General features: G+C 47.5%; 1 protein-coding gene across 7 annotated transcripts in view; it reads right to left on the minus strand.

Moving 5' to 3' along the window:
• CSMD3 (CUB and Sushi multiple domains 3) overlaps positions 1-27,272 on the minus strand; it is a 2,085,767-nt gene that overhangs the window by 1,064,411 nt on the left and 994,084 nt on the right. For all 7 annotated transcript variants that reach the window (XM_073679791.1, XM_073679790.1, XM_073679789.1 and 4 more), the window contains 2 exons: positions 21,255-21,358; positions 19,906-20,018 (listed from right to left, as the gene is read on the minus strand). In XM_073679791.1, the coding sequence (XP_073535892.1) occupies positions 19,906-20,018; positions 21,255-21,358 (217 nt within the window). The remainder of the gene's footprint in view (positions 1-19,905; positions 20,019-21,254; positions 21,359-27,272) is intronic.

Raw genomic sequence — 27,272 nt, forward strand, 5'->3', positions numbered from 1 at the left:
GGACAGCAGCCCCTTGTCCTGCTGTCACCATAGTTACCCAGTGCCCAGTCAGCGACATGTAACGCCCCTGTCCATGCCTTCTCGTCCAAGTGTCTGTGGTGAAGTGCACCCTGTCACACACAGAGTTTCTCAAAGAAGCGGTGATGTTGTGTGCGACATGCTAGTGGAGCGCAGGCACACCTTTCTTTGAGAAGTAGTGCCGACTGGGCATCTGGTACTGGGGCACTGTGACGGACATAAGGTCTTGAAAATCCTCTGTGTCCTCCAGGTGGAAAGGCAGCATTTCTGTAGCCAACTGCTTGAAGATGGTGAAATTCAACCTCTTAGCTTTCTCATGGCTAGGAGGAAATGGTCCTTTACTTTTCCACATCTGAGGGACCGAGGGCTGGCTGTTGTGCTTAGACAGTGTTGAGTAGGGTGTCCCCGGCAACTGCCGGTTTGTGAGGAAGATGCAGGCGGACATGTTAGGTTGCCTTGATCCAAAGGTGGTGCTCTCGATGTCGGAGAGCGCTCAACACTAGCAGGTGTTTCCACTTCCCAATGAACTGACGACCTGCCAATCACACTGGCTGTTGCGGGTAAAGAGGTGGCAGGTCTGCGTCCAAAAACATGTGTGACTGCTGTCCCCCCAGTCACAGAGGATGAAGAGGCTGCGGATGCACAAGATGGGGCAGACGGTGGTTGGCCCAGCCGGCTAGGCCGCATTGTAGCACAGTGAGCTTCCCACTGCAACTTATGCTTCATATCCATGTGACGGTACATGCATGAAGGACTCAAACTATGTATTTTTTGGCCTCTACTTAGCTTTTGCTGACAAATATTACAGATAACACGAGTTGGGTCATCCTTATCGATCTGAATAACTGCCCAGGCTATGCAAGGCTTAGAGCCCATGTGACCTGAAGAGCCACTACGACTTGTGGTCAGAGGCAGAGTTGTGGTTGGGGATGCAGTTGTTGACGTGCTTCCAGTACTCCGTCTCTGTTCAGGAAGGCGCAACCTAACCTCGTCGTCAATAGCATCTGTGATGCCCCGCTGCGCTTGGTATCACAGATCCTACAAGAGTGCATTGATGGAATCCTCCACAAGAGGCCCCCATAAACATTCACACATCTCCACCTTCCACCTCAGACCAGCACAGGGAGCCCGTTAGGGATATAAATAGGGAAGGTGGAGCTAGGCAGTTCTGTTCCTCTGAAGAGTTCCTGCAGTAGAGAAGCCTAAGAGAGGTCAGTCTGCAGTGGAGCTCAGTCTAGTCTAGAGAACGCAGTTAATAGTTCAGCAGTGGAGCACGAGGCTCCTGCTTGCTAGATTCAGGGAGCCCAGATAGAGCTTATGGTGTGCCGGTGCCGTAAGATCAGTGAAGCGCGGCAAGCTGCCGTTAGTGTGTATAGCCTAGTGAGGGCCCGAGTAGGCCGAAGGCGAGTGGCGAGTTAGTACATAAGGGGCAGAGGAGCTTAACCAGCTCACCCCGAAGCATTTACCGGACACAGGATCCGAGCTTACCGGTATCTCTATGACCCAGTAAGGCATAACCGGAATCCCTGGAGAACTACAAGTCCCAGGATCGCTAAGGTGCTGATATGTAACAGAGCCAGGAGACGCTTAGGCCCCGCATACTGGGAGCGTGAACTCCAAGAGAAGGCCCTACCACAAGGTCAGCCAGCACAGGCCTAGCTCCAGGCAGGTCAGAAACTTACTACGCAGAGGCAAGAAACAGGAGGCCCTACACCCGCTCATTGGGGAGGATCCTGATATGCACCCTTCACCCTACAGTGCTCCGGGATGTGCCTGAATTTCCACCAGTAAAAGGTACTGAAGTGACTACCGTGTCCGTTCCCGTTCTTGCTCTGACCCAGCTGGGTCTCGCCTGTCCTGCATTCCCCCTGCATACGCTGCCCTGAGACCTAGCTCCACCTGTGGGGAGCTATACCATCGAGCTGCCTTATCACCGGCCTCAGTGGACTGCTGCAGCACTGGTGCTTGTCACCAGATACCACAGGTGGCGTCATGAACTCTTATAAAATTAACAATTATCCACCCTTTTAAAGAGAGACCCCAATGTACGGGCCAGGGAGCCGACCACCGCGACATCCCCAAGGCCAGGCAAATGCCCGGGTACCGAGTCATCCCCATCCCCGGGGCTAGTCACATCCTCCTCCACCTCCTCTGCTGACCTCATCGACTGTCTGACTGTGGGTTGACAGTAAGTGGGATCTCCAACCTCGTCATCATCACCCTGTGTGTTATCACACCCGTCGCCCTCAGAGCCAACCTCTTCCTGCCCTGACCGAAAAGTCAAGTTGCCGCTCCAATCAGGTATTTGAGTCTCATCATCGTCTTCATCATTGTCTCCACCAACAGGAGTTACAGTTTGGGAACAAGGGTCTACATTATGCTCAGAACCTTCTTCATCTGGTCCTGGATCCAACTTATAAAGATTCTGGGCATCGGATCAGATCATTTCCTCATCTGGATTAACAGAAGCTCTGGAGCAGACCTCCGTTTCCCAGGCTATAGTATGAGTAAACAGCTGGGCAGACTCAGCCATCTGTGTTACCCCATACTCAGACGGGCAGCTGGAGACTTGGGAGCTGTGAGGAAGCAAGTGCGATTGGGGTGACACCTCTGAGGACTGGAGTATTTGTGATGTTGAAATTGAGGTGATGGAGAGCCCACTTGAAGGAGCACTTGATATCCGTTGAAGCACCTGCTGTTTTTGTGCCTCATCTAGAATTTGTAGCGATGGTCGTGTCCGTAAGAATGGGATCGTATCACATTGTCCACGAAAAGAAGTCGATATCTTAGTTTGGCTGGAAGATGGTCTTTCTTCTGCAGATGTTACTCCCCCCCCCACCGTGGGGGGCCTCGACCCACCGGCGGACAGGCACCAGTATTGGGATAGGGGGGCTGGCCGTCAGGGTCCACCGCGGCTCTGGCACAAACCCGGCGACACAGAGGTGGCACAGGCAGGAACGGACTGGCCGTGTCGGCTTCTCACTTTTTGGATTTTAGAAGGGCATGACATGCCTATATCTGTGTCTCCCCCTCCTTTTACTCTTCCACCTCTTTTCTTTTCGCATGACTATATGTACTTGTCACTTTTCCATGTGTTAGTTGTGTCTTCTGAGCAGTTTGTCAGCTTTTGGACACCTTTGAAGGTGTTTTCTATGTGTTTCTATGTGTTTTTGTTTGCCTGCCATTGGTTTTAACGGTGTTCGAAGGTGTTCGACGAACAGTGCGACGAACAGTTCGGCGAACACACGGGTGTTCGACGAACCGAACCGAACTCGAACACTACGGGGGTGGCTCAACACTACTCTTATCCCTACTACCCAGGAACAGCTCTCCTAGCCCTACTACCCAGGAACAGCTGTCTTATAGCCCTAATACTCAGAGACAGCTCTCATATAGCCCCTCATAAGTCTAGCCTTGTAGTCAATGCTTGGACCATGTTGCATGGAAGTCTGCAAGAGCCCTTACAATTGCAAATGCCCCTTTGAAGTCAACTATAATGCTTATATGGCCCTCTGTGAAAATGAGTTTGATAACCCTGCTGTATACTATCCCACTGAAAATACCTGGCTGGAGTTGCCTCTGCTGGAATGCCACCTTATTAGGAAACATACACTGATATTTCTACAAATTCTCAGTGAGTAGTGTTTTGTTAATCTTCATTTTCTCCCCTCCATAATGACAAGGACTTTTTCATATAAAAATATGCTATTGCTTAAAATATGTGAAACTTGGATGTGTTTATAACTACTATCATCCATGACATCTCATGGATAACTATGTTCAATGAGACATCTCCACATAATCTCTAAATGCACTGTTGGTAGTAAAATGTACATACTGTAGATACATTTAAATAAATATACTACAAATAGTAGATAAATGGCATTTACAATATATTTTATTTTATAGCTTTCCTGCTAAATATTTTTTCAGGAAATATTTGAATATTGTTGTATACAGCTTCAGTACCAAAGGACATAGCTTTTCCCCTTTCAATGGTTACATTGCACAGCTGTGCACATTTATCATAGTTCACGGCTCTGTCAAAATCTAAAACACCAAACATGTTTATTGCTATAGCATTTATGAAAATGATAATATTCATTCAATTCACAGAAGAAGGAGTCCGGAGGTTATGTGCACTGACTGACAGCAACATAAAGAAATCTTTCAGGAGACATTTCTTGAATCTCAGTGTCAGTATCTTCTGACCTTGAAACAAGTCATTTTGTCTGTCACTGTCCCAGTAACCAATATGCCTAGTAAGCATAATTTCGCAAGGGAAATTTGCCTGAAATATCTTGTATTGAATAAGGCAAGAGAATGAATATTCTATATAACAGCTAGCAAGCAAATCTCATTCTTAAATTGAAACCATCTTAAAACTTCACGAGAGATGGCAACGTATCATAAAGCCTTTGTCTACCTGTCTCTGTCTGTAGTAAAGATAATAATTGTTAAAAATATTTTTTTATTAAAAATTATTTAAATGGATACATTGTTACACAGTACAGTTTAGAAAATACACATATCCATCAAATTCATCCAACGGATTGGAAAGAATGAAAGGAAGGGGTATAGGTACAACCATAATATGCCCTAAAAGAGTATATTTTTTTACTCCAGATCGCAAATGTTGATCAATTACCTGAACATTCAAAATGTTGCACATTAACATTCCATTTATGTTATTTTCTTCAAAATAGTAATCTAATCCCTTTTAAAGCCATCAACTGCTCTCATTGTGACCATCTCCTGAGTAAGAATGTTCCAAAGATCAATCGCTCTCATGGGAAGTAGGCTTGTTTTGTACGGAGATTGAACATTTTTTTATCAAAATGGAGAGCATGCTGTAGCGTCGGCGTCCCTGCCTCCTGCTAGGCAGGGACGCTGTTCCCCTCACCTCTCTGCTCCGTGCCCGGCGGCTTCCTCCCGCTCTGCTTGCAGCGCCCGCTCTCACCCGGTCACTGTGCTTAGGGCGCGCGCGCGCTCCCCCTCTCTTAAAGGGGCCGCGCGCGTCGCCCTAAGGAGTTCCCGGCCAATGGCCAGAGGATCCCTCCATATATAAGGCACCTCCTTCAAAATGGAGGTGCCCGAGCAATGTTGTTGCACTGTTCACTACTCTGCTTCAGCCCTCAGGTCCCGTTGCCAGTTACCTGCCAGTTACCTGCCAGTTACCTGCCAGTCTCCTGCCAGTTTGCTGCCTGATTCCTGCCTGTCATCCGCTTTCCTGCTTGCTAGCCTGAGGTCTGACGGTCTGCCTTCCGACACCTGTCAGTCTGTCTATGGACCAGCTTGCCCGCTCATCTGGGAGCGCTCACCTGCTACCTGCCTGATAGCCTACCTGGAGGCTCCGCCGTCACGTGCTGTGACCACCTGCCAGTCCAGAGACTCTTGCCCGCTCACCTGGGAGCGCTCACCTGCTACCTGCCTGATAGCCTACCTGGAGGCTCCGCCGTCACGTGCTGTGACCACCTGCCAGTCCAGAGACTCTTGCCCGCTCACCTGGGAGCGCTCATCTGCTACCTGCCTGTTAGCCTACCTAGAGGCTCCGCCGTCACATGCTGTGACCACCTGCCAGTCCAGAGACTCTTGCCCGCTCACCTGGGAGTGCCCATCTGCTACCTGCCTGTTAGCCTAACTGGAGGCTCCACCGTCACATGCTGTGACCACCTGCTTATCCTCAGACTCTCGCCTGCTCACCTGGGAGCACTCATCTGCCATCTGCCTGTTAGCCTACCTGGAGGCTCAGCCATCACAGGTCGTACCTGCCCATTTACCCAGAGACTGCCCCGGTCACTTGCCGTGACCTCCTGCCCGTTTACCTAGAGACTGCCCCGGTCACTTGCCGTGACCTCCTGCCCGTTTACCCAGAGACTGCCCCGGTCACTTGCCGTGACCTCCTGCCCGTTTACCCAGAGACTGCCCCGGTCACTTGCCGTGACCTCCTGCCCGTTTACCCAGAGACTGTCCCGGTCACTTGCTGTGACCTCCTGCCCGTTTACCCAGAGACTGTCCCGGTCACTTGCCGTGACCTCCTGCCCGTTTGCCCAGAGACTGTCCCAGTCACCTGCTGTGACCGCCTGCCTGTCTTCCCTGGTCACCACCCGCTTCCTTACAAGGACTTCCCCCTTGTATAAGTTGCTCAGAGGTTCCGCCTCCCAGACCCGTTACAGTTTGCTCGGGCCATGGAACCCGGTGGCACCCAAGCTCCCTCGCTCTCGGATCTTTGTCATGAACTGTCCCAACATTCCGCAGGTGACCCAGGATGGACTCCTGTTGGGACAGGAGTCCATCCTGGGTCACCTGCGGAATGTCAATACTCGCCTGGACACTTTGATTGCCCCACCAGCAACCACCAATACCATAGTATCCTGCTCTGGAATCCGGCTTTCTGCACCTCCTCGCTTCGGAGGCGACTCCGCTCAAGCTCGGGGCTTCATTAACCAGTGCACCCTGCACTTTGAACATCAGTCCCACCAGTTTAATTCTGACCGGGCCAAAGTAGCCTTCATCATGTCCAATCTCACGGGAGAGGCACTGGCTTGGCTAAATCCTCTATGGGAGAGAGGAGACCCTCTGGTGTCCGACCTGCCAGCCTTTCTCACGGCTTTCCGGAAGGTCTTCGACGAACCCGGACGGAGGACCTCATCCGCCTCATCTCTGCTACGCCTCCGTCAAGGGAGTCTCACCGTGGGCCAATATGCCATACGGTTCCGTACCCTTGCTTCGGAGCTGGCCTGGGATAACGACGCCCTGGTGTCCGTCTTCTGGGAGGGTCTGTCTGGCCGTATTAAAGATGAACTCGCCGGTCGGGACATTCCTACCACTCTCGACGACTTGATTACACTTGCCACCCGGATTGACATTCGGTTCCAGGAGCGCGCTAGGGAGGTCACCCGTGAGAGGAGGATTCCACGTCTAGTCCCTACCTCTCAGAGACCCGTCACTCTCCAGGCACACTCACCTGAGCCTATACAGGTCGACCAGACCAAGATGGTCAAGACCCGTCAAGACTTACGTCGTGCCGAGGGGAGCTGTTTCTACTGTAGCAGTAAGGAGCACCGGATCCGTTCCTGTCCTGAGAGGTCGGGAAACGCCTGTGTCTAGGATCGCTCGGAGAGGTCGCCCTAGACAAAAGTAAACCCTCTCCATCCCTGATGCTGTCTGTTTCTATCTTCTGCGGAGAGAACCGCTATTTTGAACTGGCTCAACTTGACTCTGGAGCTGCTGGAAATCTCATCTCTCAATCCCTGGTAGAAAAATACCACATTCCCACCAAACCTCTGGCCGTACCTTTATCTGTCGCCGCCATGGATGGGGGCCTCTTACCACATCCCATCCAACTCATCACCGAATCTCTGACTCTACAGGTGGGAATGCTGCATTCTGAGAGCATCTCCTTTCATGTTCTGCCTGGACTCTCTCACGCACTATTGCTTGGCCTGCCTTGGCTCCAGAAACATGCACCCGTGCTTGATTGGCAGACTGGAGAGGTCCTTCGCTGGGGACAGGACTGCCATAAGACTTGTCTAGTTCCCGTTCGTCCTGCCCGCCCTTCTCCTACCCCAGCCAATCTGCCCGGTCTTCCGGTTCCCTATTGGTCTTATGCGGATGTCTTCAATAAAAAAGAGGCAGAGACTTTACCTCCTCATAGACCATACGACTGCCCAATCGACCTGATGCCCGGCTCTACTCCTCCCCGTGGGCGAATCTACCCTTTGTCCGCTGCTGAAACCCGGTCCATGTCTGAATATATTGAGGAGAACCTGGCATGGGGATTTATCCGGAAATCTACCTCCCCGGCGGGAGCAGGCTTCTTCTTTGTCAAAAAGAAGGACGGCTCACTCCGTCCATGTATAGACTATAGAGGCCTAAACCAGATTACTGTGAAGAATAAATACCCCCTTCCGCTTATTCCTGAATTATTTGATCGTCTGAGGGGGGCTAGAATCTTCACCAAACTGGATCTCCGTGGGGCGTATAACCTGGACCGTATCCGTCAGGGGGATGAGTGGAAGACGGCATTCAATACCCGGGACGGCCACTATGAGTACCTTGTGATGCCCTTCGGTCTCTGTAACGCTCCTGCCGCCTTTCAAGAGTTGGTCAATGACATTTTCCGTGATCTTCTCTACTCCTGCGTGGTGGTGTACCTGGACGATATCTTGGTCTTCTCTCCGGATCTTCCTACTCACCGGAGGGACGTTCGTCAGGTCCTGCTCAGGCTCAGGCAGAACCACCTCTACGCTAAATATGAGAAGTGCATCTTTGAGCAGACCTCTCTTCCATTTCTGGGCTACATAATCTCTCAGACAGGTCTACAAATGGATCCTGAGAAACTGTCTGCCATCCAGAAGTGGCCCCGACCAGAGGGGTTGAAGGCTATTCAGCGGTTCCTGGGCTTCGCCAACTATTACCGCCTGTTCATACCGCACTTCTCTTCCCGGACCGCCCCTATCTCTGCTCTCACCCGTAAAGGTACGAACCCCAGAGAATGGCCGCCCGAAGCAGAGGAGGCATTTCTTTCCTTAAAACAGGCCTTTCTCTCCGCCTCGGTGCTGCATCATCCGGACGGCACCAAATAATTCTTCCTAGAAGTTGACGCTTCCTCCTCCGGAGCTGGGGCGGTACTTACCCAAAAATCTTCTTCCGGAAGAAAGGTAACCTGCGGCTTTTTCTCCAAACTTTTCTCCTCTTCTGAGCGCAATTATTCTATAGGAGACCGAGAATTGTTGGCCATTAAGATGGCACTGGAGGAGTGGCGTTACCTGCTCGAGGGGGCTCTCCACCCTGTAATAATTTACACTGACCACAGGAACTTGGCATATCTCCAGAGCGCCCAGAGACTTAACCCGCGCCAAGCCCGGTGGTCTTTGTTTTTTGCCCGCTTTGATTTCATTCTTCATTTTCGTCCGGCTGACAAGAACATCAAAGCTGACGCCCTGTCCCGATCCTTTCTGGTGTCTGATCTTGAGGAGGAGCCTAAACACATCATCGATCCCGCCAGAGTAATGCAGGTAGCCCCCGTGGGCCTAAATCGTCTCCCTCCCGGTAAGACGTTCGTAACAGAGTCCGATCGGGAGAAGATTCTACACTGGGGTCACTCGTCTAAGCTAGCTGGGCACGCCGGTCAGAAAAAGACCCTCCAGCTTATTACCCGGCACTACTGGTGGCCTACCCTGCACAAGGATGAAATTGACTTTGTTTCTGCCTGTGTGTCCTGCGCCCGCAACAAAGTTCCGAGACACCTGCCTACCGGCCGCCTTCTTCCTCTGCCTGTGCCTGCTGCCCCGTGGCAACATATAGCTATGGACTTCATAACAGATCTCCCCGTCTCTGCCGGTTGTACGGTCATTTGGGTGGTCGCTGACCGCTTTTCTAAAATGGCTCATTTTATTCCCCTGCCAGGCCTCCCGTCTGCTCCCGAGCTAGCTAAAGACTTTATCCGCCACATCTTCCGTCTCCATGGTCTGCCTCTCCACATCGTGTCGGATCGTGGGGTTCAGTTCACCTCACGCTTCTGGAGAGCCACATGTAAACTGCTCGACATCACCCTGGACTTCTCCTCCGCTTACCACCCACAGTCCAATGGTCAAGTGGAGCGGATCAATCAGAATTTAACCAGTTACCTCCGGCACTTCGTTAATGCCCACCATTCAGACTGGGTGGATCTCCTACCATGGGCCGAGTTCTCTTACAACAATCACGAGAGCGAATCTTCTTCTAAATCCCCGTTTTTTGTAGTCTTCGGTCAGCATCCTCGGATCCCTTTTCCTGTCTCCACCTCTGTGGACAACCCGGCTGCGGAATCTCTCGTTAGCAAATTTTCCTCCATTTGGGAGAGTACCCGATCCGCACTCCTTCAGTCGTCCGAGCGGATGAAGAGACACGCCGACAAAAAACGCCTGGATTCCCCACAATTTCGTCCCGGAGATAAAGTCTGGCTCTCATCCAAATATGTCCGGCTCAAGATTCCTTCCTATAAGTTAGGGCCTCGGTTCATCGGCCCACTGGAGGTTATCAAACAGATCAACACGGTGGCCTATAAATTGAAACTCCCGGCCAACTTACGGATCCCTAACTCCTTCCATGTATCTCTTCTCAAACCCGTGGTACTTAACTCCTTTTCCACGTCTACAGGTACGCCTCCTGCTCCGGTTTCTGCTGAAGACGAGTTTGAGGTAGAGAACATTCTGGCCACCAAAAGGGTAAGAGGAAAGACCTTTTTTCTAGTGGATTGGAAGGGGTTTGGTCCTGAGGAGAGAACATGGGAGCCCCGGGAGAACATCCATGCCCCTCTCATCCTTGCTAAATTTTTGTCTGGCCTAAAAAAGGGGGGGCCTAAAGGGGGGGGTACTCTAGCGTCGGCGTCCCTGCCTCCTGCTAGGCAGGGACGCTGTTCCCCTCACCTCTCTGCTCTGTGCCCGGCGGCTTCCTCCCGCTCTGCTTGCAGCGCCCGCTCTCCCCCGGTCACTGTGCTTAGGGCGCGCGCGCTCCCCCTCTCTTAAAGGGGCCGCGTGAGTCGCCCTAAGGAGTCCCCGGCCAATGGCCGGAAGATCCCTCCATATATAAGGCACCTCCTCCAAAATGGAGGTGCCCGAGCAATGTTGTTGCACTGTTCACTACTCTGCTTCAGCCCTCAGGTCCCGTTGCCAGTTACCTGCCAGTTACCTGCCAGTTACCTGCCAGTCTCCTGCCAGTTTGCTGCCTGATTTCTGCCTGTCATCTGCTTTCCTGCTTGCTAGCCTGAGGTCCGACGGTCTGCCTTCCGACACCTGTCAGTCTGTCTATGGACCAGCTTGCCCGCTCACCTGGGAGCGCTCACCTACTACCTGCCTGATAGCCTACCTGGAGGCTCTGCCGTCACATGCTGTGATCACCTGCCAGTCCAGAGACTCTTGCCCGCTCACCTGGGAGCGCTCACCTGCTACCTGCCTGATAGCCTACCTGGAGGCTCCGCCGTCACGTGCTGTGACCACCTGCCAGTCCAGAGAATCTTGCCCGCTCACCTGGGAGCGCTCACCTGCTACCTGCCTGATAGCCTACCTGGAGGCTCCGCCGTCACATGCTGTGACCACCTGCCAGTCCAGAGACTCTTGCCCGCTCACCTGGGAGCGCTCATCTGCTACCTGCCTGTTAGCCTACCTAGAGGCTCCGCCGTCACGTGCTGTGACCACCTGCCAGTCCAGAGACTCTTGCCCGCTCACCTGGGAGCGCTCATCTGCTACCTGCCTGTTAGCCTACCTGGAGGCTCCGCCGTCACATGCTGTGACCACCTGCTTATCCTGAGACTCTCGCCTGCTCACCTGGGAGCACTCATCTGCCATCTGCCTGCTAGCCTACCTGGAGGCTCAGCCGTCACAGGTCGTACCTGCCCGTTTACCCAGAGACTGCCCCGGTCACTTGCCGTGACCTCCTGCCCGTTTACTTAGAGACTGCCCCGGTCACTTGCCGTGACCTCCTGCCCGTTTACCCAGAGACTGCCCCGGTCACTTGCCGTGACCTCCTGCCCGTTTACCCAGAGACTGCCCCGGTCACTTGCCGTGACCTCCTGCCCGTTTACCCAGAGACTGTCCCGGTCACTTGCTGTGACCTCCTGCCCGTTTACCCAGAGACTGTCCCGGTCACTTGCCGTGACCTCCTGCCCGTTTGCCCAGAGACTGTCCCGGTCACCTGCTGTGACCGCCTGCCTGTCTTCCCTGGTCGCCACCCGCTTCCTTACAAGGACTGCCCCCTTGTATAAGTTGCTCAGAGGTTCCGCCTCCCAGACCCGTTACATATGCCTTCTTGCCTTTGAGGGGGCTTTATATGAAATACCTTCTGGCCATATTTTTTGAATGGGCCATTTATTTACTTGTACAAGTTAATCACATGCCCCTTTAGATGTCTCTTCTCAAGACTAAATGCATCTATTTTTTTTCAATACTTTTTCATAACTAAGATCCCCCATACACCTTATCAGTTTTGTGGCTCTCTAAGTATGCTTTCTATGTCCAAAGTATACTTTCTAAAAACTGGTACCCAGAACTGAACAGCATAATGTAAATAAAGTCACATTAATACTTTGTAAAGTGATAGTATGACGTCTCTGTACCACAAGGTCAAGTATCTTTTGATATGTGATAATATCCTGCTGGCCATAAAAGCCGTTGATTGACATTCTATGCTTGTATTTAATCTGTGATCCACAAGTACTGTATATTCAGATCCAAGTGACTTTCCTAGTTTTACTCACACAACAAATTAGTGCTCAGATAAATAGCTTTACTTGCATTTATATTGAACCTCATCTGCCAAGCAGATGCCTAAACACTCAGTTTCACCAAGTCAGCTTGCAACTTATGAACATCTTTCTTAAACTTCACTCTAATACATAGCTTGGTGTCATCTGCAAAAAATTGAGACAACACTATTAATCTTGTCTTATATATCATTATCAAATCGGATGAATAATAGCAGGTCCAGCACTGCAGCACTCCAGGTGCGACCCTAGACCCGTAGAAAGAAGAGCTGAAAGGACGTGAAACGGTTGTAGTCCGTGAGCACTTCTCTTATCCCTCTGCCTGCCGCATAGATGTTCACTAGTCTGATGGAATAAAGGATGTTTTTATTTTTCAAAATGGAATGTTGAGTGTGGCTCTTTCTTCTTGCATCTAAGTTTGGTTTTTCTGTATATTGAGCATCTTCCCAACACCACCAACACATTTTATGATACTCTAGTGCCTTAGAAATAATAATACAATTCTCATTTCATACAGCCACCACCAGGGGGAGCTAGTAAGATTATCACACAGAATGTATATATTGGAGTTTCTAAGCTCCACCTAGTGGTGACTACAGGAAGTTAGAATAATTATGTGAGTGAATTAGATTTAGAGTGATGTATCCAAGAAACTAAACTCTATCCCATATAAAGATATATTATAAAATAAGTGTGCACATTATGTTGGACCCAAAAACAACAGGATGTTTTAAATGTAGATTTTCACTTTAAATGTGGCTATTTCCATTTCAATAGATAAAGGTGAACAGCAGCTGATATGCAAAGAGAATGCAGTAATGAAGTAATCATTAAGCTTGATTTGCAGATTTACAAATTTATTCCTGATCTGTCCAAAATCAGTACTCAATGGACAAATCACTTAGCTGAGTTTGTGAATCATTGTCAATGAAGCACAGTAAAAACTCTGCAAATTGATTTCCCTTTTGTTTCATAAGGGTTGGTAAATTGGTGGATTACCTTAATCAGCAATTTCAAGAGATCAATTCTTTCCAATCAAAGGAAAAGGAAAAAGAAACAGGGGGAAATCAACTAATATCACAATATTATGAAAAAGGGTGCAGCTATATAGGGGCTACAGAAGTTTCCGTCACACCCGGGCCGTGAAGCATCTGCTTTACATAGGTACACAATATTATTTCAAATGAAAAATTTTAGCCAGGGTCCCTATTTCAAATTTTTTATCGGTATCGGTAAATTGCTTGAATTTCAATACTGGAAAACTAGTAATTGCTCAGAAAATACAAAAAAAATGATGACGATATGGCAACTAGTAATGAGTTCAAGTGCTCGCTACTTGAGTTTGCATTGGGTGCTTGGGTATGCGCCGAGTATCGCAGGTGCTCGAGTGACATGCTCGAGTCTCCGCCCCATATGCTTCACGGCCAAAGAAATTTCACGGAGATTGCCAGCCATGCATGAGCGATCCCTTCATGTTTTTTTTTGGGTGTCTAATAATCGTGAAACATGTGGGGTGGGGACTCAAGCATGTCACTCGAGCACCCACGATACTTGGTGCATACCTGAGTACCCGATGCAAACTCAAGTTGCGAGCACTTGCGCTCCACACTAGTCACCATATTGTCATCACTTTTTTTCTTTACTTTTGAAAGTAAAGACTAATGACAACTTATTCAATATGATGACCTAATGTTATCAATTTCTGTGTCGTACCTCTGGGTTCAAAATGTTCACTACACACCTTGATTAAATCCTCGAGCGGTGTAGTTTCCAAAATGGGGTCACTTGTGGGGGGTTTCCACTATTTAGGCACATCAGGGGCTCTCCAAACGCGACATTTCGTCCGCTCTCAATTCCAGACAATTTTGCGTTCAAAAAGTCACACAGTGCTCCTTCCCTTCTGTACACTGCCGTGCGCCGAAACACTGTATTTTCCCCACATATGGGCTATTGCTATGCCCAGGAGAAATGGAACAACAAATTGCATCATGCAATTTCTCTTGTTACCCTTATTAAAATGCAACACTGGCGGCTGAAAAACATTTTTGTGGGAAAAATGGGAAAATTTTATTTTTACTGCTCAATGATATAAACTTCTGTGAAGCACCTGAGGGTTCAAGGTGCTCAATATACACCTAAATAAGTTCACTGAGGGGTCTAGTTTCCAAAATGGTGTCACTTGAGGGGGGTTTCCACTGTTTAGGCACATCAGGGGCTCACCAAACGCAATTATTCAAACAAATTTTACATTCAAAAAGTCAAATGGTGCTCCTTCCCTTCCGAACCCTGCCGTGTGCCCAAACAGTGGTTTTCTCCCACATATGGGGTATCAGCTTACTCAGAAGAAATAACACAACAAACTTCATGGTGCAATTTCTCCTGTTACCCTTATAAAAATGCAAAATTTGGGGGCTGAAAAACATTTTTGTGAGAAAAAATATGAAAATGTTATTTTTATGGCTCAATGATATTAACTTCTGTGAAGCACCTGGGGGTAGTGTTGAGCGATACCTTCCGATATCAGGAAATATCGGTTCAGATTGGATCGGACCAATACCCAAAAAATATCGGATATCGCCGATTCCGATACCGGAAACCAATGCAAGTCAATGGGACACAAATATCGGAATGAAAATAAACCCTTTCTTTCCTTGTAAGTTAATTCTACATCAAGAAAATAACTAAGAATAATGTAGAATGTATTACATTAAAAGCCGGCAATTCAGCAGTGGCATACACCAGTACCCGACAATTTAGAACAGAAAGAATAGAGCATCACACATAGATTAGATAGATAGAAACATGTCAGTCACATATATAAGAAGTACAGTGACAGTGTTGCTTACTGTACTTGTCATTTAGTGTTAAAAGATTTATTAAAAAAATAATAATAGTGTTTTCATGCGCCCGTCTCTTTAAAAAAGTCGGCCGGCAATTCAGCATTGGTACCCGACAATTTAGAACAGAAAGAATAGAGCATCACACATAAATTAGATAGATAAAAACATGTCAGTCACATATATAATAAGTACAGTGATAGTGTTGATTACTGTACTTGTCATATAGTGTTAAAATAAGGGATTTATTAAAAAAAAAATTGGCGTGGGGTTCACCGTAATTTTAGTCTATAGCGGAGGTTAAGCAGAAGGCTGGGGCAGATGTTTGAAGCCTGGGAAGGGGGTAATACCCACGGAGCTTCCCAGGCTCCTAGTATCAGCCCCCAGATGAGCATCCAGATGAGCCGAGTGCATGTTCAATGAACTCAGCTCACCTCATGCACGTCGCTGACAGCGTGGGAAAATTCTCCTGCGCTTGCGCTTGCCCTGAACGCAGAAGAATTCTCTCATGCTCACTGCATGCGCAGGAGAATTCTCCCACGCTGTCAGTGACGTGCATGAGGTGAGCTGAGTTCATTGAACATGCACTCGGCTCATCTGGATGCCGTCACAGCCAGACACTGAGGAGCACAAGCATGCCTGTGCTTCTCAGTGTCTGCAGTATGGCAAGCTGGATGGCAGCTTTTGGCTGCGATCCAGCCTGTCATGTGAATGTAGCAGAGCTGGAGCCGTCCTGGGAACCATGGAAAGGTAAGGATGATGTTGGTTTATTATTTTACTTTTATTGCAGAAGACATTGGCTTCAGCTGCAATGGGCGTGATGGTAAGTATGGTTTAATTTAGAACAATAAAGAATTGTGTGTTTATTTCAATTAAAGGACTTTATTCTGGGTGTTTGTGTTTTTTTTTAACTTTGACTATGGGGTTAGTAATGGGGGGTGTCTTATAGACGCCTTTCAATTACTAACCTGGGCTTGATGTCAGCTGGCATTATAAGCTGACATCAACCCCAGCCCTATTCCCACACTGCCACCACTACAGGGCAGTGGGAAGAGCGAGGCTAAGAGCCAGAATTGGCGCATCCTATGGATGTGCCATTTCTGGGGCAGCTGATGGCTGGTGTTTATAGCCTGGAAGGGGGCCAATATTCATGGCACCCTTCCTGGGCTATTAATATCAGCCCCCTGCTGTCTGCCTAGCCTTTGCTAGCTATTAAAATAGGGGGGACCCCACGTAATTTTTTTGGTGGGTCCCCCATTTTAATAGCTAGTAAAGGCTAGGTATTCAGCTCGGGGCTGATATTAGTAGCCTGGGAAGCTCCGTGGGTATTACCCCCTTCCCAGGCTTCAAACATCTGGCCCAGCCTTCTGCTTAACCTCCGCTAGAGACTTAAATTACGGGGAACCCCACGTCAATTTTTTTTTAATAAATCCTTTATTTTAACACTAAATGACAAGTACAGTAATCAATACTATCACTGTACTTATTAAATATGTGACTGACATGTTTCTATCTATCTAATCTATGTGTGATGCTCTATTCTTTCTGTTATAAATTGTCGGGTACCGATGCTAAATTGCCGGCCGGCTTTTTTAAAGAGAGTGTCTTCTGAGCAGTTTGTAAGCTTTTGGACACCTTTGAAGGTGTTTTCTGTGTTTTTATTTGCTTGCCATTGGTTTTAACGGTGTTCGACGGTGTTCGACAGTGTTCTAAGGTGTTCGACGAACAGTTTCATGAACACCCCGGTGTTCGACGAACCGAACCCGAACACTACGGGGGTGGCTCAACACTAGAGCTGAGTTCATGTCCAATGAACTTGGCTCACTGCATGCACGTCACTGACAGCGTGGGAAAATTTTCCTGTGCTAGCCGTGAGCGCAGGAGAAGTCTCTCACGCTGGGATGGCATTCTGATGACAGGCTGGATCGCAGCTGAGCACTGCCATCCAGCTTGTCATCCTTCAGAGACACTGCAGAGCGCAGGCATTATGAGAACTTCCGATTCCGGTATTCGATATTCTAAAAGTATCGGAACTCAGAATCGGAACTCCGATACCACGAATATCGGTCGATAACGGATATTTCAGTATCGAAATGCTCAACACTACCTGGGGTTTAAAGCGCTCACCACACACCTAGATAAGTTCCCTGAGAGGTCTAGTTTCCAAAATGGTGTCACTTATGGGGTGTTTCCACTGTTTAGGCACATCAGGAGCTCCCCCGCAACATGGTGTCCGCTAAATGTTCAAGCAAATTTTACATTCAAAAAGTCAAATGGCGCTTCTTCCCTTCCAAACCCTGCCGTGCGCCTAAACTGTGGTTTTCTCCCACATATGTGGTATCGGCTTACTCAGGAGAAGTGGCACAACAAATTTTTTTGGCCATTTTTTCCTGTTACCCTTGTGAAATTAATAAAATTTGGGTCTAAAGTAACATTTTTGTGAAAAAAGTTAAATGTTAATTTTTTCTTCCATATTCCAAAAATTCCTGTGAAGCACCTGAAGGGTTAATAAACTTCTTGAATGTGGTTTTGAGCAACTTGAGGGGTGCAGTTTTTAGAATGGTGTCACTTTTGGGTATTTTCTGTCATAAAGGCCCCTCAAAGTCACATCAAATGTGATGTGGTCTCTAAAAAATGTTTTTGTAAATTTTGTTGTAAAAATGAGTAATCGCTCTGATTTAAGGGCATAAAAATAAATTTTTTTGCCATATTTCCGATTTTTTCACAAATAAACACAAGTGATATCGAAGAAATTTTACCACTGTCATGAAGTACAATATGTCACAAATAAACAATCTCAGAATCAGCGAGATCCGTTGAAGCATTCCAGAGTAATGACCTCATAAAGTGACAGTGGTCAGATTAGTAAAAATTGGCCCGGTCATTAAGGTGCAAACAACCCTCGGGGGGTAAGGGGGTTAAGGATGGCTTTGCATCTCTAACATGTGTACCATGGACAGTTCTAGCATAAGCCACTGGATACCAGATGTTGCCTTGACCTTCACAAAATAACCCCTGTATAGGAATTTCGACTTAAACAGTAACCCCTGGGCTGAGTCCAAGGAATAAGCTGCTTTTCTGTGGTGCAGGCTGGTAGGAGTGATCAGGTAGCCAGATCAAAACCAAGAGGGTAGGAAGAGTGCAAAATCAGAATCCATATGAATGGTCAAAATATATATTCTTGTACCGTGTTAGCCAGTAGATAGAAAAATATTTAGATTTGAGAGTCCTCAGTGGTATCAAAGGTAAAAAAGGTATAAAGGGTATCAACCACTGAGGACTCTCAAATCTAAATATTTTTCTATGAATAGTCAGAAACACAAGCCGAGGTCAAAACAAGGACCAATGATACAACAAGGAGCAAAACAGATAAGACTGAACCAGAGACGCACAAGATTACACCTGTCAGCTTAAATCAGCAATATGGAAGCTTAAGTATGGTGTGGTGCTGTCCAATTAGCTGGAGCAGGGAGATAGATACCTTCAGCTGGACAGCACACACACCCACACTGTCTGAAAGGACGGCACTGCAGGTCCCAGCCACCCTAATCTAAATGGCATGCAAAAAAATTGTTTTGTGAGGTAAACAGCCTAAGATAAATGTCTGGATTTGAGGACAATTTTCTCTGCTATTTTTAGAAACAATTTTCCACCAGTCCCAAACAGAATTGCTTAACAAAGAAAAAAAAACTAGTACAGTTGTTTGTGACTAGTAAGCATTCACACTGTCTCTGATACTAATTTCAGATTTTTAGTTTTGGGAAAATATGGTGCTGGCTTGGTACTGCTTTTTAGTGCATGAAGGATGAAGAAAAATATGTTTAATTGTAATTCTAATGCAAATCAACCAGCAACACCATATCACTGATTCAATCATACTGCGTCTGTTGCTGACATATCTCCTCTTACTCTCCCACATGACAATTTCATCTCTGTATTATTTCTATACTACTACACTTATCTTCTTCCCTGCTGCAATTGTGCAACACATTACTACCTGGAATATTTATCCAATGTGTTAAGCATTTCTCTTTCTATTTTCATTTCTGAGCTGTAAATTCTGATGTCCTCTATCTATTGCAAAACACAAAAAAAGTGACTGCTGCATTCTGTGCCAAAACTTTTATACAGGCTTTGATAGTCGCTCCTGATTGACTGCTCTACACCATATGATGTGATAGCTGCATGGAATTTTGGGGAAGCCTGTGTTGCCATGCTTAAAATCATGTGAGCCTTCTCTGGCTGATGCAATCTTCTGTTTTGTATTAGATAGCGATGGACATTTTTTGGCAATTTATGCTAATCAAATTGAAAATATTTTGAATATGCTGGGACCTTCAAATTTCATAAAATTTGACTTGAACTGGCATAAAATTGATTTGCATCAAATTAATTAGTTCATCTCATTCTAACAGTAGTTTCAATCAGCTCTCAATTTTCAAATTTTAAATGTGTAATAGAAGTAGATTATTAATTTCTATGTTTATCACATAAAAGCTGCCCTAATGATTGTAATACTTTAGCTTTAACATGGATACTTCTAAATTCTATAACCCATATTTGTATTATTTGCTATGATTTGCTCTAGTGGTCATGTTCTCTGTAGTCATGATGTCACTGCTGCAGCCTTTTAAAGAAGACCAGGGAAGCGGCAGAGAGGTAGTGGACCTCAGAAGTGTGAGCAACAGCTCAATTTTTTATTTTCTAAGTCTGCCAGCATTTGGGGAACTACATGTTTATCATGCAAAACTCCTTTAAATGCATACAGACAAACTTTAAATCTGTACTTAGTGAATTTAGTCTTACCTTTATAGTTCACCTTAAATCCAATTGATCCAATACTGTCATCAGTTTGTAGATGTAACCACATTTGATTATTCATGCTTACAATTAAGTCAGGAACAAAACTTCCAGATAACCTATATTAAAATAAGAGCTTTTGTAAAATGCAAAGTATCCTATCTGTAGATTGTAAAGTAGAATAAAATCATGCTTTAGTATTTTCTTAATACATATTATATAAAATATATTAATTCTGGACTTGTGAATTTCTAAGCAAACTTAAAACTTCAACTACTGTAAATTAAATAGTAAAAAGTCCTTCCCTATGTTCTAAATACAATCAGATTTGTTGTGTATCAACAGCGTCGTTAAGAAAATATACCTATTAGTAGTAAATGTTTATTGGGAATTAAAAACGAATTTGCATATAACTTATTAGGGAATTTAAGTTGATCCTTTTTTCGGGATCATAATTTTTTGGCAGGAGTAGAAAGTGGTTACAAAGAATGATTGTCGCTCTGGACTCCTTCTCCAACCCTACATTATACAGGCAATTTGTTGCTGTAAATGGGTTCTGTGCAATGATTCATTTCCTCAGTTGTGGTGCAGCAGGAAAAGTGAACAAATCCTGGGTATTAAACCTAATGAAGGTATGGGATAGGTTGGTGTATATGCCCAGTAGCTCAATCTGACACTCCTCTCATATGTGGGCTGTGAAGTTATTCTTGCCATTGTACAGACCAGCCAAAAAGGTAAATTGCCTGTCCATTGACATAGAGCATTCATAACTTAAATTATCCCACTTTAAAATTATGTTATGTGTGATCTAACCCAAACATTAAATATTTAATTGTGGATCAACTTTTTTAAGTGCATAATATATTAGGTGATTTAAAGACTAGGTCTAAGGACTAAGGACTAATTCTGGCAGGAAACTAAAAATTTTGAAAATACAGACTCCAGCAACTTGTTGAAAGTAGTCAAAAATTAATTGGATTAGGTGTGGCTTAGAACCACCAATAAATATATCATAATTTATGTCACAAAAGTTGTGTAAATTACAACAGAAATGCTCTCCAGTCCAATCGGAACATGGCAGCGGAAAAAATGCACTAAATTCATTAAGTTGAGCATCTTACTCCAGCGCACTCTACATCAAGACTGGCATTCTAATCATCAGTCCTCATGAATCAATATTTCTAATTTTTTTAATCCGTATTTGTTCATGATTTTAATGAAACTTTCATAATAAGTCATATAAAATAACAAAAATAAATTACAACTAACCTTATAAGATTGAAAGAAATATTATAATGCAGAAATGTACCATTCAGTTTTACAAAAAAAATCTCCAAAATGAAATAGACACTTACTGGTGTAAAACAGTTTTTGGATCACCAACTTCTCCTCCATCCCCGATAGTCAAAGTATCATAGCCTATTTCAAGATCAAATTCTTCAAAATTTATTTGAATAACCTAGAGAATAAGACAATTGTAAGAAATAATTTTGCACTTGCATGAAGATAAAAAAACAAAAATATTACAAAAGAAAATATCCAAAATTATTCAACAGTAATAATCAGAAATTAATACTTGCTGGCAATAAAACAGTAGTTTAGCGTTGTACATGAAATGTCTGTTTTTATTCTGGGCTATATTATATGTTACAGAATCTTTAGTTCTTTCTTTACTGTTGCGCATCTCTTATGAATTATAAAATCTAAATAATGATCAGAGGCAGCAGAGTGAGATGACACCATGTGGTCAAAGCTCCACTTACTTATTCCTCAATGGATTGTTAATATTGTTTAATGTAAAATTATATTGTAGTCTCAAGAAAAAAATTGTTTTTACACATTTTTACTGCTGTACAAGTTGAAAAAATGCAAGAGGGCAACAGGGTCTTATCTAATGTAAATAATTGAAACAGAAGTATTAGAACTGCTCACCTAATAGGGTTGTGTGAGACAAGATACCTATAAAGCTTGGAATCCAGACGCTGCAGCTTCTTGGAGATATGTCTGAAATAGATGCCAGGAAAGGAAGTTGTTCTGCGCTCTCTGGAGTCACAACAAACCAGAAGTAAGGATAAAAATGTAGGTTTATTGTCTACGCGTTTCAAAGTTCACCGACTCCTACCTCAGGACAACCATACTGTAGTATCAGTGTCTCTGGTCCCTAACAGGCAGAGACGCCGTCTCACCACTGAGCTCACTGCCCAGCGTCCTTCGGCGCTCCTGCCTATGTTGCTGCCGGCACGCGCAGCTCCCCGGGCACTGTGCTTAGGGCGCACGCGCGCTCCCTCCCTCTTAAAGGGGCCATGCGCGTCATCCTAAGGAGTCCCCGGCCAATGGTCGGAGGACCTCTCATATAAAAGGCACCTCCTCCAAAATGGAGGTGCCCATGCAAGGTTGTAGCTTTGTGTGTAATACTGTGCTTCAGCCCTCAGGTCCCGCTGCCAGCCTGACTACCAGTCCAGCCCACCAGCCTGACTACCAGTCCAGCCCGCCAGCCTGACTACCAGTCCAGCCCGCCAGCCTGACTACAAGTCCAGTCCGCCAGCCCCTGACTACAAGTCCAGTCTACCAGCCTGACTACAAGTCCAGTCTGCCAGCCTGACTACAAGTCCAGTCCGCCAGCTTGTCTACTCTCCAGCCTGACAGCCTGCCTACATTCCAGTCCGCCAGTCTGTCTATGGGCTCTGCCCGCCTACTTACCTGGAAGCACCTGCCTGTTACCTGCCGAACCTACCAGACAGCCTACCTGGAGGCTCCTGCCCATTACCTGCCGTGCCTGCCAGCCCGGTTACCTAGAAGCACCTGCCTGTTACCTGCCGTACCTACCAGCCAGTCTACCTGGAGGCTCATGCTTGTTACCTGCCATGTCTGCCAGTCCGTCTGCCCGGATCACCCGTCAGTCTGCCAGCCATGCTCATCTGCTGTACCAGTCAGTCCCTGACTTCTGACCTGTGGGAGTCACTTGCTCTCATACAAGGTCGGTCCCAGAGTAGCACCTGGACCCTCTGCTCAGGTCCTTCCCTGGTCACGGAGTCGATTGAGCCGCCGTACGACCTTGGTCGCTCCGAGTTGATACCTAGTTATGCCCCTCTGGTTCCTCTTTGAACCGCAGCACAGAGGTTCCACCACCCGGATCCGTAACAGTTTGCATCTGCCATGGAACCCAGTGGCCCCCAGGCCCCTTTGCTTGCAGACCTGTAACAGGAGACAATCCTGACCTACCTTCCTCCGGTCTGTCAACTCTCACCTGGACACGCTGTCTGTTCCACCTGTGTCCGCCCCAAGTCGAGCGACACCCGCTCTGGCAGCGCCGCTGTCTACCAATACCACGGCATCCAGCCTAGGACCCCGGCTTTCGGCACCTCCTCGTTTTGGAGGTGACCCCGTCCAATGTTGGGGTTTTCTGAACCAGTGCACGCTGCACTTTGAACTTCTGCCACATCAGTTTCCCTCTGACCGGGCCAAGGTGGCGTTCGTCATGTCTCACCTCACCCGGGAAGCATTGGCATGGCTTAACCCTCTATGGGAGAGAGGGGATTCCCTGGTGTCCGATTTTCTGGCTTTCCTCACTGCCTTCTGGAGGGTCTTCGATGAACCTGGACGAAGGATTTCTACTGCCTCCTCATTGCTCCATCTCAGCCATAGGAGTCTCACCATGGCCCAGTATGCCATGCGGTTCTGTACCCTCACTTCTGAGCTTGCCTGGGACAACGAGGTCCTGGTGTCCACCTTCTAGGAGGGCCTTTCCGGATGGATTAAGGATGAGTTAGCCAGCCCGGACATGCCTACCACCCTGGATGACGTGGTGTCACTAGCAACCTGGATGACATCCATTTCCAAGAACGTGCTAAGGAGACTACCCGGGACAGAAGATTTCCTCGTCTTGCTCCTGTTTTCCAGAAACTGGCTTCCCAATCAGCAACTCCCCGGGCATGGTCACCCGAACCTAAGCAGATCGACCAGACCAAGATGGTCAAGTCTCGCCAAGAAACACGCCGAGCCGAGGGGAGCTGCTTCTACTGTGGTAGTAAGGAGCACCTGATCCGTTCCTGCCCAGTGAAGCCGGGAAACTCCAGTGTCTAGGACCGCTCGGAGAGGTCATCCTCGACATGAGTAAATCCTCTCTGTTCTTGACTTTGTCCGTCTCTATCTCCTGTGGAGAGAACCGCTTCTTTGAGACCGCCCATCTGGACTCCGGAGCCGCTTGGAATCTCATTTCCCAGTCCCTTGTACAGAAATATCAGATTCCTACCAAATCTCTGGCTTAACCATTGGCAGTCGCTTCCGTGGATGGAAGACTCCTTCCGGTGACCATCTTGCTCGTCACAGAGCCCGTAACCCTGCAGGTGGGAATGCTGCACTCAGAGAGGATCTACTTCCATGTGCTTTGCAGACTCTCTCACCCTCTTTTGCTAGGTCTACCCTGGCTACAGAGACATGAACTGGCAATCCGGTGAGGTTCTCTGTTGGGGACAGGATTGCCATAAGACCTGCCTGGTTCTGGTTCACCCGGCTCTACCTCCATCTACTCCGATTAATTTACCCGGTATACCGGCACCTTACTGGTCCTATGCTGATGTCTTCGACAAGAAGGAGGCAGAGACACTGCCAACTCATAGGCCATATGACTGCCCAATCGACCTGATACCCGGTGCCACTCCACCCGGTGGGCGTATTTACCCGTTGTCGTTGGCCGAAACCCGGGCAATGTCGGAGTACGTCGAAGAAAATCTGGCTAGGGGATTCATCCGGAAATATTCCTCCCCGGCTGGTGCCAGATTTTTCTTCGTAAAAAAGAAAGACGGTTCACTATGCCCATGTATCGATTATAGAGGTCTCAATCAAATCACTATCAAAAACAAATACCCCCTGCCACTCATCTCTGAGCTGTTCGACCACCTTAAAGGTGCAAAGATCTTCACCAATCTCGATCTTTGTGGGGCGTATAACTTGGTCCGGATCCGCCAAGGAGACGAGTGGAAGACGGCATTCAATACCCGGGATGGTCACTATGAATACCCTGTGATGCCCTTCAGCCTCGGTAATGCCCCCGCCGTCTTCCAAGAATTAGATAAAGACATCTTCCGTGACCTCTTATATTCTTGCTTGGTGGTGTACCTGGACGACATCTTGGTCTTCTCTCCGGATCTTCCCACACACCGGAGGGATATTTGTCAGGTCCTGCTTAGGCTCAGGCAGAATCACCTTTATGCAAAATTTGAGAAGTGCCGCTTCGAGCAGACCTCCCTTCCATTCCTGGGCTATTTTATCTCTAAGACTGGTCTACGGATGGACCCCGAGAAGGTCTCTGCCGTCTTAAAGTGACCCTGTCGGGAGGGGCTGAAGGCGATTCAGCGATTCCTGGGCTTCGCCAACTATTACCGTCTCTTCATTCCACATTTCTCTTCCCGGACTGCTCCCATCTCTGCGCTCACCCGAAAAGGAGCAAATTCTAAGGAATGGCCGTCCGAAGCGGAGGAGGCCTTCCTTTCCTTAAAACAAGCCTTCTCTTCCGCCCCTGTGCTGCACTGTCCAGATAGCAACAAACAGTTCTTTCTGGAGGTTGATGCTTCCTCTTCCGGAGCCGGGGCGGTGCTCACCCAGAAATCTCCATCCGGGAGAATGGTAACCTGTGGCTTCTTCTCCAAGCTCTTCTCCTCGTCTGAGCGCAACTACTCCATAGGAGACCGAGAACTGCTAGCCATCTAATTGGTGCTGGAGGAATGGCGTTACCTGCTCGAGGGGACTCTGCACCCGGTAGTCATCTATACTGACCACAAATACCTGGCTTATCTACAGAATGTCCAAAGACTCAGTCAGGCCCGGTGGTCTTTGTTCTTCTCCCGCTTCAACTTTACCCTACATTACCGCCCGGCGGACAAGAACGTTAAAGCCAACGCCTTGTCCCGATCCTTCCAGTCGTCCAATCAAGATGAGGAGCCTATGCATATCATCGATCCCTCCAAAGTGATGAATGTGGCCCCCTTGGTCCTTTCTCATCTTCCACCCGGTAAGACGTTTGTAGCGCTTCCGGATCGTAAGAAGGTTCTTCACTGGGGTCATTCATCCAAACTAGCCGGTCATGCTGGCCAGAAGAAGACCTTCCTGCTCATTACCCGGCATTACTGGTGGCCTACCCTGCACCAGGATGTGGTAGACGTCGTCACGGCCTGTTCGTCCTGTACTCGCAATAAAGTTCCCAGACATCTTCCAGCCGGCCGTCTCCTGCCTTTCCCCGTACCTGCTGCCCCATGGCAACACATTGCTATGGACTTTATTACTGATCTCCCTGTTTCTGCCGCTTGTACGGTCATTTGGGTGGTCGCAGACCGCTTTTCTAAAATGGCCCACTTCATCCCTCTGCCTGGTCTCCCGTCTGCATCTGTGCTGGCTGAGGATTTCATCCATCACATCTTTCGTCTCCACGGCCTGCCCCTCCACATAGTGTCTGATCGAGGGGTCCAGTTCACTTCGCGCTTCTGGAGAGCTACGTGTAAACTGCTGGATGTCACCCTGGATTTCTCCTCTGCCTACCATCCACAGTCCAATGGCCAAGAGGAACGTATCAATAAGATCCTTACCAGCTACCTCCGGCACTTCGTCAATGCTCACCATAACGAATGGTTGGAGCTCCTACCATGGGCCGAGTTCCCCTACAACAACCATGAGAGCGAATCTTCTTCCAAGTCCCCGTTCTTTGTGGTCTACGGTCAACATCCCCGGATTCCGTTTCCCATTTCTGCTGCTGTGGACAACCTTGCCGCGGAGTCTCTGGTCAGCGAATTTTCTACCATTTGGGAGGACACTAGGTCCACACTTCTTCAATCCTACGAGCGGATGAAGAAACATGCTGATAAGAGATGTCTGGATCCGCCTCAATTCCATCCGGGAGACAAGGTTTGGCTCTCCTCCAAACATGTTCGTCTCAAAATACCCTCCTATAAGTTGGGTCCATGGTTCATCGGCCCATTTGAAGTCCTCCAGCGAATCAACACAGTAGCTTACAAGTAAAAACTCCCGGTCAACTTGCGGATTCCCAACTCCTTCCACATGTCTCTCCTCAAACCAGTTGTGCTTAATTCTTTTTCCGACAATCCAGGTACCTCCCCAGCTCCGGTCTCCACTGAGGATGTCTATGAGGTAGAGAACATTCTGGCCACCAAGAGGGTAAAGAGGAAAAACCTTTTTTCTGGTGGATTGGAAGGGGTTTGGCCCAGAGGAGAGAATTTGGGAACCCAGGGAGAACATCCACTCCCCGCTTCTCCTTAAAAAATTTCTTTAAGGCCTAAAAATGAGGGGGCGTAAAGGGGGGGTACTGTAGTATCGGCGTCTCTGCTCCCTGACAGGCCATCTCACTTACCGCCGCGCTTCCT

Source organism: Phyllobates terribilis, unplaced genomic scaffold (assembly GCF_046119375.1).
Source record: "Phyllobates terribilis strain yellow unplaced genomic scaffold, ASM4611937v1 Scaffold_4__5_contigs__length_816908805, whole genome shotgun sequence".
NCBI lineage: Eukaryota > Metazoa > Chordata > Amphibia > Anura > Dendrobatidae > Phyllobates > Phyllobates terribilis.